Genomic DNA, 18,980 nt, shown 5'->3' with positions numbered 1-18,980 from the left:
GTGATGCGGGGCTCGAACTCACGAACCATGAGATCATGACCTGAGCTGAAGCCGGATGCTTGATTGAACCATCCAGGCGCCCCTAAATTTTTTCTTAATGTTCAGAATGCTCTTTAGTTTTACAAAGATGAGAATTATGATATAGGGTGGTCTCCATTTTTACTTTGGAGAGTTAGACTTCTTTGATCTGACTGGGAAAATATGTGCTCTTTCTAAATTATCAGGCCCTTCCTTCCTTCCTTCCTCCCTCCCTCCCTTCCTAACTCAGTTTTCAGTTGTCAGTATTTATTTTGGTTTTTCCTCTCCCTTTTTTGGAACACTTCTAAAACTTTACAGATTTTTGTTTTTTGTATTTTTTGCAGTCATTCATTTATTCATCAACTATCAGTGGCTGCATCATCCCCACGCATTGTTCCAGGTGCTGGGGATAGAGTGGTGTAGACAGCAGAGCCCCTGCTTTCCTAAAAGCGCACCTTGCAGGGCCAGCAGCAAGTAGATAAAGGGAGAAATCTGTGCTGGATGGTGATAAGCACCGGTTTGGGAAGAGGAAGCAACACTACAGATGAGTTAGTCAAGGAAGGCCTCTCTGAGGTGGTCCAATTAAGCAGTGACCTCAGTGAAGTACAGTAGCTTGTTGCTTGAGAGTCTGTGGACAGAACATTCCAGGCTAGGGAAAAGGCATGTACAGAGCCTCCAAAGGAGAGAAATCTTGCTGTGTTAGAGAAACGGCAACAGGCTGTTGTGAAGAACGAGGGGAGGTGAGGCCAGTGGGAGTCAGGGACATATCGTGTAGGATTTTGTAGGACCTGGTAAGAAGTTTGGATTTTATTCTGAGTGTGTCAGCCAGAGCCCAGCGTGGGGCTCGAACCCAGAAACTGTGAGATCATGACCTGAGCCGAAGTCGGACACTCAACCATCTGAGCCACCCAGGTGCCCCTGTCGATTTATATTTTTAAGAGATTGCTTTGCCTCTTGTAATAAAAAGCGATTGTAATAGGATGCAAAAGTAGAAGCAGTTAGGAGGCTTCTGAAGTAATCCTGGCAAGAGGTGATGGTAGCAAGAACAAGGCTAGTCTAGTAGTGAGAGAGGTAGTAAGATGGGGTGTCCTTTAAGCTGATGAGAAAAGTGTTTTGAGGACGAGGAGAGAATGTCACTTATGTCAGTGAAGCTGACAGAGGAGGTAAGGTGAGGATTTGAGAACTGACCATTGGAATTAGTAACATGCAGCCCCTTTGGTGACCTTTGCAGAACAGTTTTGCTTGTGTATATGGTTGGGCAAGAGCCAGGTTGGAGAGGGTTTAACAGAGACAGAAAAGATGATGAGTGTAAGCAACTCTCTTAAGGAATTTTGTGGCAAAAAGAAGTATGGAATAGGGTAGGAACTGGTGAGCGAAGCACAATCAAGGTAAGTTTTTGTTTTGTTTAAGATAGAAGTAACTACAGATGCCAAAGCAAAAGGGATAGAAACAGAAAAGTATGAAGTAGGAAAGAAACTCAGGAAAATGGGTTGTCCTAAATGTTAGATGAAGAAACTATTTCAGGAAGATATGTGACAAACTGGGTCAAAGGCTATTAAGAAATCCAGTAAATTGAAGTGTGAGAGTTGCCCTTTGGATTTAGGTACCTTGACAGGGACCAGCTTCTTTGTATTGACGGGAATAAAAGCCAGTATGGAATGAGTTGAAAGACTGGGAGGTAAAAAGTAGAAAGAAATAACTACAGGTAGTGTATATGGCAAGTTCTTGCTATAATGAGGACAGGCAAGGGGGTGGTTGGGTGGCTCAGTCAGTAAAGCATCCAACTCTTGATTTCGGCTCAGGTCATGATCTCCTAGTTCTTGATTTCAAGCACCATTGGACTCTGCACCTGACCGTGCGGAGCCTGCATGGGAATCTCTCCCTCTCTTCCTGCCCCTTGCCTGCTTGCTCTCATTCTCTCAAAAAAATAAATAAGTAAACTTAAAAATAAATGAATAAAAAAAGAAAAAGAGGGCAAGGTGGTATAGAGGAGACATGTAGCCTTGAGAAGGAGGTAGAAAGGCTGGTAGAAAGAACAGTAGAAAATTGTCTTATTTCTATAAATGATGTAGTGAGGTCATTTCTTACATGTGAGGGTGGAGGATAGATTGTTAGAGGTTTGCGCTTAAAAGTAAATAAAGCCCTGTGCAGTGGTCACCTGATGAAGTGAGAGAGTAGGTTGATTAGAGATGCACAGTAGGATTATGGGGCGGAACTGAGGATGTGCTTTGTGTTAGTGGCCATACTTTTAAAGTAGAGGTTATTGACTGGGGCATTTTTGCCCCCTAGGAGATATTTGACCACATCTGGAGGTGGTGTTGGTTATTACAACTGGGTGCTGGGGCGGTACCAGGTATCCAGTGGGTAGAGGCCTGGAATGCTGCTTAAACATCCTGCAGTGCCCAGGACAGCCCCACAACGAAGAACTCTGTGGTTCAAATGCTACCAGTGCCAAATTTAAGAAACCCTCATTTGTAGGGATGCTCATCAGTATGTTTATGAGTTTTTCTTTTTTCTCATCCCTCACCCAGAAATATGAAGTTTGTAAAGTGGACACGAAGGAGATGGACACTAAGTGAATAGAGTAATTCAGAGTGTGTTAGGTATGCTGAAGGAAGAAGTTAGGTGATGTGATAGAAGGCAATGAGGTATAGGGGTAACTTCTATGGAAAAGGTTGGCAGACAAAACCAGTCTGAAGAGGGGACATTTGCATTGGGGCCTGAAGAATGAAAAACAAAAAGCCAGCCATGGGAAAATCTTAGCCTTCTAGGAGGAAGAGACAGCATTATAAAGCCCCTGAGCTCAAAAGGGTAAATGAAACAACGACATCTCTTAGGAGTTTTCTAGAAAGGGACGAAATAGTATATTAACATGTAGTTGTGTATCTCTAGCTTCTACTCTAATTAAAGAAGCTTCTTTTCAAATGTGGAAAATGGTCTAATGTATTTATAAAGTGCCTTTCATGCACTCAGAAATACATTCCACAGACTATAGGCCAGGAAGAGCAAGTTCTTTCCAGATCACTCACAAACTCTGAAACAAACATATAACATAGGAGCTCCTAGTCACAAAATTTTACCAGAAATACTATGAATATTTGATGTAACCTGGATCTGGTTTCTGTGTGTTAAATTTCTTTTCAGCTTTTTAGTAAACACTTGTAATATTTAGTTTAATCCAGGGTTTACAATACAAGTAATTTGAAAGAGAATCTTCGTAGATTTTTCCTTCTAAATTCTGATGTTGTAAGACTCACAGTTTATTATTCTAAATTATAATATTATTTATTTTGAAGTCGTGCTTCTGAAGTATATCAAATATTTTGACCCAAGTTCTATATAATCTGAAAACTCTTTTATATCTTTTAGTATCTTTTGTGCCACATTTATTTATTAATCTGAAACTTAGAAATCTTGTTATAACCTTTTTAGATGTAAATGACAGAAACCCACCTCAACTAAACAGGGAAAAAAGGAAATTCAAAGAGACTAGGATATCTTAAAACCAGAGGAAAATCTAGCAACTAAACTGAGGGAAATGGCAGCTAGAATTCAGGAACAAATGGAAATAGAAATTAATGACTTTAGGACCTTAGGACACTTTCTCTAGTGCATGCTGGCTTTCTCCTTTGGTGACAGACTGGCTTCCTTTATGGCAGGAAATAGGGCAGCCACACACATTCCATGGGTTCTGCAGCAGAGAGATTGCCAAGCATGGTCACTAAATGTTTTCTTCTGCTAACCCGTTTAATGATTTTAGGAATCTTCTGCAGTGGATATTCATATTATGCACAGTTTACAGATGAGGCACGGAGAGATTAGGAAACTAGACTACAGTTGCAGAGCTTGGAAGGAAATGGCAGAGCTAGAGTTTGAACTCCGGCCTTCCAGTGCCTTCCAGAGCTGACAGGTTGACAGTTAGCTATCATCTCGTATTTGCTGCAGTCAGGGGATGGTGGAGACTTTTTGTTTGTTGTGTTTTTGCCTAAAGAGTTAAACTGTGCAAGACAGGGATATGGTTTTAATTTGTTTATCATTATTAAAAAGATAAGACAACTGATAGTATTATAATGAACTGTTTTCAGATCATTGAAAAATTCCCTGAGTTTTTAGAAAATTAATTATGTTTGGGGACCTGGATGGCTCAGTTGGTTGAATGTCTGACTTTAGTTCAGGTCATGCTCTCACGGTTTGTGAATTTGAGCCCCACATCGGGCTCTGTGCTGACTGCTCAGAGCCTAGAGCCTGCTTTGGATTCTGTGTCTCCCTCTCTCTCTCTCTCTGCCCCTCATCCACTCATGCTCTGTCTCTGTCTAAAATAAATAAACATTTAAAAAATTTTAAAAATTAAGTACTCTGTACAGCCAACATGGGGCTTGAACTCATGACCCCAAGATCAAGAGTTGCATGTTCTTCCAATTGAGCCAGCCTGGCACCCCAAATTCTGTGAGTTTTTGTTCAAAGAGACACACGTAATGTGGTTTGGCTACTACATCTGTCTTGAGTGTTGTATGGTAAGGAGACTTTCTTCATTGGACCACAGTGGTACTATGTCAGTGGTTCTCAACCAGGGATGATTCTTCCCAGGGATATTTGGCAACATTTTGAGTCCTTTTTGGTCATCACAAGTAGTGTGTTGGGTTACTGGTAGCTTCTAGTACAAATAGGCCCAAGATGTTGCTAAAGGTCCTATAGTATGAGACAGACTCTAATCCACAAAAGAATTATTCAGCTTCAAATGTTAATAGTGCTGAGGTTGAGAAAGATGTACCAGATAAACTGGGCCATTTTCAAACTAAGTGTCTGTGTTTGGGATGAAAAGGCAAGAAATTGTGGATATTTGAGTACTTGGGGAAAATGTATAGGTCCGGACCAAGTACGATGTACTCTGAGGGGTTTAGAAGAAGGACCAAATAGTGCAAAAAGTTTACAGAGGGGGATGTAGGAAAATGGAACAGACAAAGTTGGCCAATTTTGATTATTTTCACTGAGGATCCACTGTATGCATACAAGTAAAAAGGTAAGGAACCCTAATCTCCCTTTCTTTCTCCCTGTACCTGATGGTGATCTCATAGGACATTTCTTGACAAAAATGGGCTAAACATGGGCTTTGTTATTTACTCTGATTTATAACCTTGAAATTCATTAATAACTTGACTCTGGTTTGTATTAAAGAAGTAGAGCTGTTATTTTTTAAGAATGAGTTTGTGATTTTCAAGTTACAGTGACAACAGCAGCCAACATGTATTGAATGCATTTTGTGTGCCAGACACTGTGCTAAGTCAGTGCTTAATCCCATCGAGCTCTCCAAATAATCTTTAAAATAGTTTCTCTGAGAGATGTATATTTTACTGATGAAGAAAATGAGTCCCAGAAAGATTAACCAGCATCCCCAAGGTCAGACGGCTTGTCAGCTGGAGTTGGAATTCTGGTTTGATTACAGAGTACACTCTAACCACCAGATGATGTGCCGCCTTTTCCTCTGTAAGACCCCTACAGTTTTTTCTTATGCTTATTTTCCATCTCTAGTTGAAGTTTTGATACCATTAGGCAATTCAAAAAATTGTATATTTGGTCTCAGTTCCTGTTAGTGAGGGAATTTATATATGTTTGGAAACAAATATTCCATAAATTAAAGCTGTGAGATCTTCTATTTCCAAACGGTTTCAGAGGAAAAAAGTAACTTGAGTAAATTTGGTAACCAGTATGAGATCTTATTTAGATGTGATGATTGTGGAAAAATGCTTGTATTTTCCATGTATAAAAGCTTAGAATGAAACTTTTTACAGTGTATAACATAATTAAGATGAAATATTTTCCTCTTAGCTTTAATCTAGGTTTATCCATCTGTGTAAGAAGACATTGTATAAAATCTTTCCAGTGAAATTCTGTGTAATACGGATTTTAATATCAAAAATAAGATAGATTCTGACCTCTCCCATTGGAGGAATATTGTTTTAAAAGAGGACTTTTCAGTACTTATCATATTTATGAATAAATCTAACATTTGTGAGTAGATTTTAACATTTTCTAAGAAGTGTGTGTGTCCATCTGCCACACTTTGACTTTTAAAGCAAATAACTGTTATGCACATGCGTTACTTCCTCTTTGGGAAGTTGAAAGTTAGGTACCTATGCCGTTGCTCAGGGAGTAGGTGGAGGAAGAGGGAATGGACAGCACAGGCAGCCAAAAGTCCTAACTCTTTTCAGATAATTTTGTAATGGGGGTGAATAATAAGATATGTTCTTTCATTGATTAAAATTTTGTCACATTTCTGTTTTTATTTTTCATTTGGATTTGCCAGCAGTTCAATTTTTGGAGAAAAAATATTGAAACTGGGACAGGGGAGGATGTGGGGTGCCCATGATCTCATAGTCTGCCTTCCCTAAAGTTACTGCACCTTCAAGGTTTGACCTTGGTTTCCTGGCTGTTCTTGACACCTCCCTCCACCTTCATCCTGAGTCATGGCAAATTTTGGTACACAATTTATGCCAATGCTTCATTTTTATTGTTCGTCCTCTGCAGACTTACTAAATTATGATTACTGGCCCTCTTTTGCTTGTTTACTGTGTTAACTTCCAAGTTACATACTTTGTATGGTTGTATATAGCTTATACTGTTGAATTAGCAGTCTATGAATTAATGAAAAGTCTGATTAACCTTAGGAGTATAGAAGATGTAAGAAATACTGGTTTATGTGTGGTAAAAAAATTTTAAATGGGTCATCAATTGATAACTTCCTTTAGTCTTTAATGATTAAATGTGGTTTGAATAGCATCTTCCTAGTATTCCCAGTAGGGTTTGACTCTGCAAGAAGGAAAGTATCCCTATTACTTAAAAATAAAGGTCTAAGTCTTTACTTATTTGAGAGATCTATTTTTGATGTTAATTTAAATTGAGAATATATGCCTCAAACATTTTAAAGGAGTAACACTAGCATAGATATTAATCAAATGTAAATATTGCAAGTAATATGTAAAACATCTAATCTTTTTTCCAATTTTGCTTTATGTAACTTTTTTGATATGGAGAAAAGAAGGACAGCTATAAACTCAGAGCCAAATGTGCTTTTGTTGTTTCAAGTTTTCATGCCAGAGGTGTATAAACCTGCACCTGTTGGTAATTATGAGCAAGCCAGCCTTTGCCGAATCCCAGGCCTCTGCTTAACACTTTTTTACTGGAACTAAATGATGTTGCCATTTTTATTTTTAGGTTTGCTGGCATGGGTAATCTCATTAAGGTGCTAACCAGGGACATAGACCACAATGCAGCACATTTTTTCTTGGACTTTGAAAGTAAGTCTCTTTAGCCCTTCACAGCTGGTGCATAATGGTAAAGGTGAAAGATGAACTATACTCACACCGCAGTGAAGGCTGGCCCGAATATCTGTTGATAAAATAATGGGGATCAGAACAAAGTTTGCATGATTTTTTTCTTAATCGTAGGCAAACATCACCATCATATGTATAATTCTTTAGTTTTTCATTTGCTAAAATCATGTTGAGTCTGTAGCCAGTGCTGTCCTTTCATTAGTCCATGAAGCAAGCAGCCTTGTGATGAACATTCGCCTCGGTGACTACGCTCAGCAGTCTGTTTGCCCAGAAGCCTGTGATAATTTTATAAAAAATCAGAATTGTGCTGCATATCCAGAATCAATACTTTAAACAACTTCCACAAATTTATGAATAATCCAAATTTGGTTAGAGATACATGCTTTATTTAAAGGCATGCAGGCAGTAAGTTGAATTCTGCTATGTTACGATGAAATGCAAAGGTGAGCTGTGGCCAAAACTCTTAATATTCGGCTTTGAAATAAATTGTTGTTTCAGTGCAATATTAATTAAGATTACATGTGAATAATTCTTGATAAGAAATTTCTTTTTCAGAATACTAGCACTATTGGAATACTTAAAGAATTTTTCATTATAAGGCCATTAATGAAACTTGTCTTGGGAGAATTTTGAGAAGAAGTAGAGCAACACTTGTGCCATTGTGTGCAGGAGAACCACCTCCCACCTCTAGGTCCTACATGCCAACACCTTGAGAACCCGGTTCGCTGTCTGCCAGAGCACAGTCTGGGCACCCTGAAGGACGAATTCATGGCCTAATGAACATTTTCCGTTACTTTTTTTTTTTTTTTTAAATAAATTTCAGATGTTCTTTTTTATAAAGGGATATTTTCTCTTTTCTCATTCTTGTCTTGACAGGTACCTTAACATGGGGAATCTTCTTAAAGTTTTGACATGCACAGACCTTGAGCAGGGGCCAAATTTTTTCCTTGATTTTGAAAGTGAGAAGATGATTTTCTATCTATTTCTCTTTGCCTGCCGTAGACTGCGTCTGTCCTGCACTAAACGAATGTTTCCACTTTGCCATCTTTTTAACTGCTTTGCATGACTGAGCTATGAATTGTTTGAGTAAAATTTCTGGTGCCTTCTAGAACTGGAAATCCTATTTTATAGATTACTTTGTAATAATATGTTTTCACTTGAATTTTTATAAGAGAGTCCAATCTCCTGGTTGGACATTATTTTATAATTATAGATCTCTATTGAAAACATTTGAGATACTCTGATGAAAACATTTGTATGAAAAAAATGTGGGAAGGACAAATGCTGCTTTGAGATTTGTTATTAGAAGCCATATTTGGGGAAAAATTTGTTGCAGCTAAGAAAAATTGACTATGTTTTAATCACTCTGTATCTATTGAAGTATTTTAAATACAAATCTGTTCATGAAGGCCATTCAAAGCTCAGTAATTTGGGCATAATATTAAAAGGTAAGTGTGAACCTTAATTATTTAATCTTTATGGATAATTTGAAAAGTTAAACTTATTATATGTATTTATTTCAGGAATTCATTTTTTTTCTAACTAAATAAAAAGAAAAATAATGGGTTCACAGACCTTTAAGTAATTTGCCTTCTGTTTGTTTTATGTTGCATGACCTATTGTAATATGGTCTAAGAGTGGCAGGTAAGTGTCATTGACCTCTGTGCATGTTGGAAAGCTTTTGCTTTTGGGCTGTCTGTATCGCTTTAGCTTATCTTGTTGTCCAATTGAGAACAATATTAAATCGGTTATTTCAGTGTGAATGTTGCTGTTTTAACTTATCGTTATTAGAAAATTGTTAGGAAAGGGTGAAGAGATAGAAGAAGGTTATTAAGTCGTGTGATCCCGTACATTTTCATAGATCAAAACATTTGAACCAGTTTACTTAAAATTTAAGACCTTTTCTGGTTTTAAAAACAAAGTAAAACCCTTCAAATCTATCTCCAGAGAGTCATTGCATTTTCCATCAACTTTAGTTTATGTGATATTACACAGTTCATTCTACTTTATGAATAATTTACAGATTTTTTTCTTTAAACCTTGACATTTGGTATGAACACAGTGTGTAGCTTATCTCCATTTTATGGAGTAATTTGTAGCCTCTGATATGTTTTTTTTTTTTTTTCCTATTACATTCATACAGATGTTTTGTTATAGTTTGGGTCCTGTGTACAGGCTAGCGAAGAATAATCGTCAATATCAGGACCATATTAAATTGTTGGGTTTTTAGGGGAAGATGTTATTAAATGAAGATTAGTTTTCTTGACCCTTCTCAACAATTTAACAATGCCAATTTAAGTGCATGTTCAGCATGACTTTTAATCAGCTTGGGGATGTTAAGCAGATTGCTGACTTGAAGATTCTTCTTTCAGATGAGGCGACTCACACTGGAGCTGTATTTTAGTTTATTTGCATCTGTTTCAAACTGGTCTTGTGTATTTTTCTGCTATTCTGTCTCCTTTTTATTCTGTCTCGAATTCCTTACATTTGCAGAATCTTGGCTTTGATATGGTCAAGATCTTGTTCAAGACTTGGCACTTGATCTTTTTATAAACCTAGCATCATGTTTTGGTCAAGTGAGAAGCATGAATTTTAGATATTTCAAAGATTAGCAGTATTTTAAATATTATTTGGTCTTGGTTTTCTAGTCTTTGGGGGTTTGGACCATTATCCTTAAAATTTAAATAGCTAATTTTAAGTGGCAGGAGAAGGTTAAAATTGCTACCACCACCATGGAGAACAAGCAGTAATGAAGAACTGTATGTACATAGTGTTAACTTGTTAAAGGCAGATATAAAATAAAAGGTGATATTTGTTGCCTTTACCAGCCAGTGCAAAACTTTTCATTCGACACTTACTGGTATTCTGTATACTAGGCCAGAGTTTGCCTGTTGTTACTTCTTATCTAGATTTTTAAATATGTTTTCCTTTGACTCCAACATTAGAGTTCTCTTAGTTTTATCTTTCATCTGTTTGCATATTTTCTTCTTTTTGAAAATATGCACTTGTAAAAAATTGATCTTACCATTAGACTATTTTAGGGGCTTTAGTCCATCACATGGGTCCTCTCTTCAACGATTGTATGCCAGACTCAGAATTGTCAACACAGTTGATTTGCCAGTTCCTTGTGGTTACTGAGAATAAAGCCACATTCTTTTATTAAATAGAATATTTGGTACTGTATTGCTTGTTTCAGGTCGAACAATATGTTCAGGTTACCAGAGTAATTTGGCTTTATTATTATACTATTCCAACCTTCTGAGTGCTTAAATCTAGCTCACTGTATCTCCATGGTTGGGCAACTATAGAAATAATTCCATACAGATAGATATACTGACATTTTGTATCAAGTTATGTACACATTAACTATTCTTATACATATAAAACATGATCTAATGGAATCCTGTAGTTTACAAAATGAAGATGTCTTTACATCATTACTCCCTTAATTTACATGCATGCACATACATGTATGGGTTTTCATATCAGCTCCACAAACATGTAAGGCTTGCCTCCCGTGTGCCAGCCAGTAGATGTTGGGGATGCAGAGACAACTAAGGTGCAACCCCTGCCTTTGGGGAGTTCTTAGTCTAGTAAGTTAGAAATGCAAACCGATAATTTCCTGTACATAATTACATTCGAGGTATAGATCAGAAGGAATTAACCATACCTAGTCATGTGTAGATTGGACATCATGGAAGACTTTCTGATGGGGACCTTAGAGTTGGGCTGTGGAGGGTGAGTTAGAGTGTTTCAGGGTAAAGTTGTGGAAGGACGCTGTACAGAGAAGGAACAGCATCTTCAAAGGCCTTAAGGCATGAGGTGACATTTCTGTGTTCAATGAGACATTGTTATCTATTCTTGAGGTATACTAGAAAGAGAGGCTTTTCTGAAATTATGATAAGGTTTTAAGAATAATGGTTCAAGGGGCACCTGGGTGGCTCAGTTGGTTAAGAATAATGGTTCAATTAAGATACAAGCCCAGAACTGCCCCATGAATTTTGGCAGCAGTTATGCTAATAGAAGCATATAAAAAAAAAAAAAAGCATTGAATTGGGGGCCATGTAGCCTCTTCTAGTTTTTGGAATTTCTTATTTTATCATGACATTAATAGCTTATTCTAAACAAATCTTTAGCCTGAGTAACCACTATATATATTAGTTCACTAAATTGTGGTTCTTGGGAGAAGAGGGACTTTTATTTATTTTTATGTCCCTTTCTAGCCTTCACATAATGGCTTTATAAATGATAGAAGTTTAGTATTTGTTAGTTAACTTGATTTACTTATCTCCTCTCCAGGTACACCAAAATAGGAGAGTAAATAGAGGTGGTTGTTTGTAAGTGAGGCATAGAGTCTTACTTTCTCTGATTCTTTGTTAAAGTGCCTTTCTATTTAGTCATACATTTCCTCTAATTCTTGTGTCTTTTGTGTGACTTGTCCCCCGCAATCTTGTAAAACTATTGATATCCACTCTTGTAGTCTAACTTTATTTTCCCATTTTACCTCTTGCATATTTTCAGTTGCTTTTGCCCTATATTTTGGGATATCTTTATTCTGGTGGCATTTTCTTATATTTATTTTTCTAAAATGATGTAGGATTATATTTGTACAGAAAGAAAAATGCATCATAGCCTCCTTTAACTTATGCTAGAGGTGTATTTATATCTCTGTACCTTCTTATTCATTCACCAATATATATATGTTACAGAAAATCTGCCAGGTACTGAGTCTACCTGCTGTACAATGGTATGTACTGTACACCCAGGTCCCTGCCTCAATGAGACTTCTGGAGGCAGATCGTAAATATTACTGAATGAGTGAGGGCAAGACCAAAGCAGAACGACTCTGTGTCACAATTAGAATTTTTATGTAATTTGCTTTTTGTTATTTTTCTTCTGTAGCTGCTCTTTGCCCCCTGTGTCCCAGAATGGATGGAGTTTTAGCAGTTATTTTCAATGATTCTCTAATAGGAAAGTGGTACAAAATTGTTGCAATCCTTAATTTTACCGTCAAACAATGAGAGCAACTAAAACGTGCTTTCGTTTCCCTTGAACAGCTTTCTAAACTTCGGCTTGATGAGTGATCACTACTCCTAACTCCCAGTAGTCGATACTTTATTTAATCCTTTTGTTAGCTGGTTAAGTGGTAGATTTTTCTTTAAGTAATACAGTGTGTCATTCTTTGCTATGAAAATCAAAGTGACAAGTCTTGGTTGCATTATATGATACCATTTTTTGAAAAAATGCTTTATTTTTATAGTCTTTCTCCCACCTTTTTGCATGACTTGCTATCAGTAACGTAGTGCTTACTACTGTCTGCTATTTTCTGTTTGTCTTCATATCTACAGCAGTCTTCAGCAGCTTTCAAAATTATAAATGTGACTTTCCTGTGATAGTCTAAACAATGTTTAATCAATGTGGTGCTGGGTATTTTTTCCACCCTTAGGGGGAACTGGAATCTTCTCCTTTATTTTTAAATTTCTTGGTACTTACTAAACTTTTAATAATTATTAACCACTTCCAAGGTCTACTTAAATCTACTTGGTAATGTTTCTTTTGTATGTAAGTCTCAGTGTTACATTTTTCTGTCAACTGCTAGTCACCATACCAAAAATACAGTTTAGTATTTCAAACCTGACAAATCTCGTTTGATATATAACAGCCGAAATATTGTCCTTTGTCATGAATTCCCACTTCATGAATTAAAACTATGATCTGTGTCTACTATTGATGTTATGTCTGTGGTTTCACAATTCCATATGAAAAAATATAACACTGCTGTTTTGCATGTAAGAAAAGTATTTTTCCCTATTGCATCTGGTGTAAGTATGAAAGTTATGAGCTGTGTTTTTTTAGTGTGTGTCTAACTCTTACTTTGGAGATTATGGTCTGGCTAAATATGAAAAATCACTTCTGCTAAATGACAAACCCTGATTTTTAAAAAATTATTTAGCTGCAGTATCAGTATTTGCTCCTAGTAATCCCTATATGGCTTTAGACAGAGTATTTTCAGTTTGGCTCCTCTTGTGTAATTACTTTGTCAAAGTATTTTTATTAAAAAAGTAGATGATTTTTGAGAGGAGATTTGGAAAATAAGGGAAGATAGGAGAACACAAATTCTTAAGTTAGCTTCGCACATGAATGATACTCTGTTACTGTTGCTGCTGTACTGTTTAAGTATGTTGAAGTTAAAATTTGATACTCTGATTTAAAAAAAACCTGGTATATTTTTGACTAGTTGGCAGGTTTAAGAGGTGGAATTGAATTCTGACTTGCCCATGTGCTAAATAAATATGTTAACAGTTTTTGGGCATGTGGACTCTTAGTTTCATGTATGAACTAAGTTTCTTTAACTTTTTCAAGGAAAGAAAGAAATACATTGTATATTTGTGGGGAGGTGAAGTGGGTGCAGGAAAGTCTAAGTACTAGTTTCATGTGAGTGGTAGATGAAGGGAGTTTGTCAGAAATGCTCTCCATTCATACTGTCAGTTTGGTCTGCCTCCCCTTTCCCCGGAAGAAAAATGTTTGTGTGGAGGAATTCAGCCAGCACAGTTCCTCTCTAAGACATTATGATAATCACAGTGTTTATCATTTTCAGTGCTTCATGCCTTAACTGTAGCTTTGAACGTGGTCTAATTGGAAAGACTTATGAAAAACTCAGTTTCACAGATTACCCATTTTTCTCCAAGCAAAAAAAAACAAAACAAAAAGTTGTATTAAATAAAAAAAGATTTATTCCTCCTTAGAGAAACAAATGACCAAATTATTAAAAACAGGATTTCTGTTAACCTCGAGTTTAGCAGAAAGAAATCCAGATTTAGTCATCTATTAGCATATGTTCTGTGGCTGACACCACAGGTGGTGGAAATGCCCATATGTTTGTGTTCCTGATTATGCCTTTGATGACTGTAATTCTCGCTTCATTTTTCTCTCACTCAGTCCCAAGTGTAGGGGGAGTCGGCTTTTGCTTTAGTATTTCAAAATTTCAGTGACAGCTTTGCAGCTGAAAGTGTCTGGTTTACAGCAGCCCACTCATTCTGGAGCGATGTCATAATTTGAACTCCTCTGCCTAGGACTCTTGACCTTGTGCTCATCAGCACAGAAGTTCATTGGCACAGAATTTAAAGTGGTTCGTAGCAAAGGGGAGCATCTAACCACTGTTCTTTTAAAATAGTTTTTAATTTTTCATATTGAAACTTAGTCATTAGAATTTGTGGGAAAATAGTTGGAGTCTTAAGCCAGAGATGAACAAGATATATTAGTAGGCCTTGCATTTCTATTGGATTAAAGTAAATCATTACTCATGCATTTACAGCCATTATTAGTAATGATTATGAGAGTAGTAAAAGTGAAACACTATCACTATCACACTATCACAATTTAAATTTTGAATTACAATTCTCAAGTTCGTTTAATACCGAGCCATGATTTGTAAGTTAAAATAATTAGTAATATTTGATGTTCCCTTGCTCCTTTGTGATGTTTACAGACTTGAAGCTAATTATTCAAATGTAGAAGTATGAAAAAATTACCAATCTTTTCTAAGAACTGCAAGGTTAACATTGAATAAAATGTTAGACATCTTTAGAAATTGAGATTGTTCATTGCTTAGCGTTACACATGTACTAAAAAAAAAAAAAAATCATGTGACTGTAAATTTTTTTGTGCTTTCCTGCTATTTAGATGCCCAGCCGACAGAGTCTGAGAAGGAAATTTATAATCAGGTGAATGTAGTATTAAAAGATGCAGAAGGTATCTTGGAAGATTTGCAATCATATAGAGGAGCTGGCCATGAAATACGAGAGGTAAAGCATGTTTAAACGTTTTCCATTAAACTAAAATTCACTATGCCCCTCTTCTTAATCTCTGTTGTTTTGTATATACTTTAAGATTCTGTATTGCTTATTAAGTGTTATATTTAAAGGAAGATCACTTGCATCATTTCAGAAGTGGTTGTACTGATAGGGTAAAAAGGAAAACAGTGTTCTATAAATACGTAATTTCTGTATATTAAAATTTTACTCATTTTTTGGTTGCTCTCCCACATGAAATTTACAGTATCCAATGGGGACTACTTATACTTTTTTTTGGAGAGATGGAGAGATCCTAACTTTCTGTGGCCTTTTGTCCTGCCAATCTATGTTTTACATTCCTCTCATGCTTCTTAGGAGAAAGCTGCTGTCATCCTTGCAGTCTGGACTCCCCCAGCTCTGTCTGATGATTTTACACCATGAAGCAAATACTTGATGTGCTCTTGACTTGCTTCTCTTGAGCCTCTGAACTTAATCTAGGTTTCTGTCCATCTATCTCTTCCTCCACTTCTGTTTCTCAGAGGAAGCTGTGTCTCTACTTGCTACCAAGACGTATTTCTTTGCCTTTGTTCTGCATCCTCCTCTGGAAGTTTACTGTTAATTATTTTTCCCTTAGTTAGATCTTCTGTGTTTTCTCCTTGGTTGACTTCTTCCCATCAGAATACACACAGAATCAGGTGTCCTGTACCGCCCAAAGAAACTCCCTAGTCTCTGGACTCTTACCTTTATTTCTTGAAGGCATAGCTCTGTTTCTTCACTTTCCCCCAATCCTTCTGCTTCTGTTACTCTTGTGTGTAACACAGTGTACAGGTTGTCACGGGGCAGTGTGACGCTGGGTTTACGGTCCATACCCAACTCCATTCCTCAAATGATACCTGCATTATTAGTGAAGGCAGAATCAAGTGCAGGCACCAGAAGACCATTCAAGAAGTGTTTCAGACTAAGGGGCCACAGGTTTTTGGCGATTGGATGGTTAACAGGAGGGAGAAAGGGGAGTTATAAATGATTCCAGGGTTTCTGGTTTAGGTTAGCTGTTGGTAATATCATTAGCTGAGGGAAATTCTAGTAACGTGAATTCCGTTTTTCACCTCTCACGCACTGGACTGTTGCTGCCTGAACGTCTTGCACGCGTACACTTTCCTTCGTTCACATCTCCGCAGTTACTTCCCCTCATTCTCTTGCCCTTGTGCTGTGCACATGTTGCTTTCATGGTAATCCTTTCTTTTTGAAAAGACTTATTGAAACGTAAGGTGTATGACTCCACCACCACCTTCAGCTTGAGGAGGAGAAACCTGGTTTCTTATTAATGTTTGTGTCGTTGGCACCTAACACAGTGCTTAGTAAGCAGCTAGTAACTGTTGGAGAAGGAAATACAAGAACTTAGACTAACCTCTCCAATATCACTGGCTTCAGTGAAACCTTAAAATTATAGTAAGTGAAGGCATGTAACCATTTCTGGGAAATTCAAGTTCTGAACATTTGAACATATTTTGAAAAACCAAACATTTATGGAAATGGGAGTTTTAAATGATTAAACAGGATCTTAATTAACTGAGAAGGTCATTCTTTCCCTATAGGTCACAACAATTCACAAGTTGCTCTAAAAATGTTTTAGTGTCTCCATATTGATTATTAGTGCTAGAAATTATTTTTAATTGTTCAGTATTATATCATTAAGTTTCTTTAAAGTTTTGTTTTATAATTGAATTGTGATCAGCTGGATACAGTTGTCTCTTATAAACAATAAAGAAAAAACATCTCATTTGCTATAGAGATACAGACCGTTACCTATTTCATATAGACCATTACTGTTTTTAAGGTTAAAAATCCTAAGGGTTTTTTTTTTTTTTAAACTTCCCAAGGGAAGGGTTACTCTGCTTCTGTGTGGAAACGCTCGCTACAATGAAAGTTTTTTTCCCCCCATAGTCTTTATATTGACTTAATGTAATGTATATGCCAACTTAATTGAATGCAGTTGTAATTTTTTGGAAGAGAATAAAATGATAGAAGAGCTTCTCTATAAGCCATTTCAAAGAGAACTTGTGGGGCCATGAAACCAGGAGCTCTAAATGCTGTGAACAAAGTTTGGAGTTCTCCATGGGACATTATAGTCACTCAGTTCAGTGCTGAAGCCACGTTCAGTGCACTCGTGGCATCCCATGATTGGTCAGGTGGGAAAGTAGAGATAAATGTTGCAAAGCTAAAAAATAAAAAAGAAAAGTTTATATAGAAAAATAACACTCAAAGAACAGTAAAAGAAAAGAGGAGAATTACCAGTAATGGTAAGAGATTCACCTGACCAGGCCTTCAGACTTACTACAAAGGTACCTTCATTTCACTCCTTGGTAAAGGAAGTAAGGATAGAAAATAAGTAAATAAAATAGATATAAAATGTGTATGCTAGAAAACTCTTTTAAAAAACAGCATTTAAATCTGTTTAAATAGATTTAGGTAAGTGTTTAACCATTCAGGCATTTGAAGAAATTTACACTGAGGAATGCATATTGATATTTGGGTTTAACTCTATAAGCAGATCATATTTCTGAATAACAAAAACAGTTAAAGAAGGTACAAATAAAAGCTGATTGTGTACAAATATACAAAGAACAGATGTAACTAGGTAACTGTCAATATGAAGACTTAAACAAACGTGTCAGAACAACCATTCTACCTATGAAAGAGCACAGACTGTAGGAAAAATGTTCAGTTTTACCAATAAGTGCATCCCTCTGTCCAGCAGTTTTATTGTATAGGATAATAAGTTATTAAAAGCTCAATATTGGTTGGTTTTTGAAGGAACAGGTAGTCTTCATGAAAGTGCTCTTCTAAAATGGTGCCATTTTGGAGGTCAGTTTGGCAGTGTGTAAAATAAGACCTATAAAAATTACTTGTACTCTATCACCAGATACTTCGACTTTCAGATCATTTCTAAAATGTAAGTATCTGGTGCCAGAGTATTCAAGTGGAAAGTAAAATGTTAAAACCTCTGCTGAGGATGGGGAGTTAGAGATATCTTTTCTTAAATAGTATTTTATTAAACATGACTGAAATAGAATAAAATCTGATTTAATATAGAATCTGTTAAATACACAAAGCTTATTCTCTGGGTTAAGCACTTTAGAGAGGGAAGTAAGAGCTCTCCACTAATGTTTTGATATATCCATACCTGTTTTAACAATTCTGAAAATGAGACTGACGTCTGCTCCATGGTTGACATTTACCAAGTGCCCTTCTCCGTGTTGGGCTCCCCTGGGTGCTGTACCAGAAACCTTGCCTGACCAGCAGGGAACCTGTGTGAAAGGAGAAGGAGTCAGAATTACAGGAACCATAGCATGTTGTCCTAAAAGAGCAGCCAGTGTCCATTTCTAAATCCAGGCAGGGCAGGGTGAGGAGAAGTCTCTGACTCCCTCAGCTGTGAAGGTGGTTGACGTTTGTCCGCGCATTTTGATGTTATGAGGATGAGTTTAATAGTTTGAAAATAATTTTTAGATCCTTGCAAGAAAAGTTAGATAGGCTTCTCAAGAGAAGAAAAACAACTTTTCTCTGTTTGCTTATTTCCTGGACAATAAACAAAAGTTTTACTACTCGATACGGAAAGAACTTCCTCATGTACGTCAGGACAGTATCACAGTCCCTTTCGGACATTCCTATTAATGTGAAGTCAGGACTGTTACATGTAATGTCAGGTTTTCTTTAAAATATTTCTAGGTAGTCACATAAATAGGATCCACTTCAGAATCCTGTTGTGTTTGAATGTCATTTAAAACCATTTTATATTTTTAAAAATTAGGAAAATTTGAATACAGTGGCAAGCAGATAA

General features: G+C 36.7%; 1 protein-coding gene across 8 annotated transcripts in view; it reads left to right on the top strand.

Annotated features, from left to right (window-relative positions):
- Positions 1-18,980, top strand: part of CYRIB (CYFIP related Rac1 interactor B) — a 101,349-nt gene that overhangs the window by 62,363 nt on the left and 20,006 nt on the right. For 4 of the 8 annotated variants that reach the window (XM_077749989.1, XM_077749992.1, XM_077749991.1 and 1 more), the window contains 2 exons: positions 8,226-8,308; positions 15,033-15,154. In XM_077749989.1, the coding sequence (XP_077606115.1) occupies positions 8,236-8,308; positions 15,033-15,154 (195 nt within the window). In that variant the 5' untranslated portion in view covers positions 8,226-8,235. Of the gene's footprint in view, positions 1-7,230; positions 7,314-8,225; positions 8,309-15,032; positions 15,155-18,980 lie in introns of those variants that run through there. The other 4 variants (XM_077749995.1, XM_077749996.1, XM_077749993.1 and 1 more) reach the window with 3 other exon arrangements.

This window comes from Crocuta crocuta, unplaced genomic scaffold (genome assembly GCF_008692635.1).
Source record: "Crocuta crocuta isolate KB4526 unplaced genomic scaffold, BGI_CrCroc_1.0 scaffold119, whole genome shotgun sequence".
NCBI lineage: Eukaryota > Metazoa > Chordata > Mammalia > Carnivora > Hyaenidae > Crocuta > Crocuta crocuta.
Note: the sequence above shows the minus strand (reverse complement) of the source record. Positions and strands in the feature narration are given on the sequence as shown.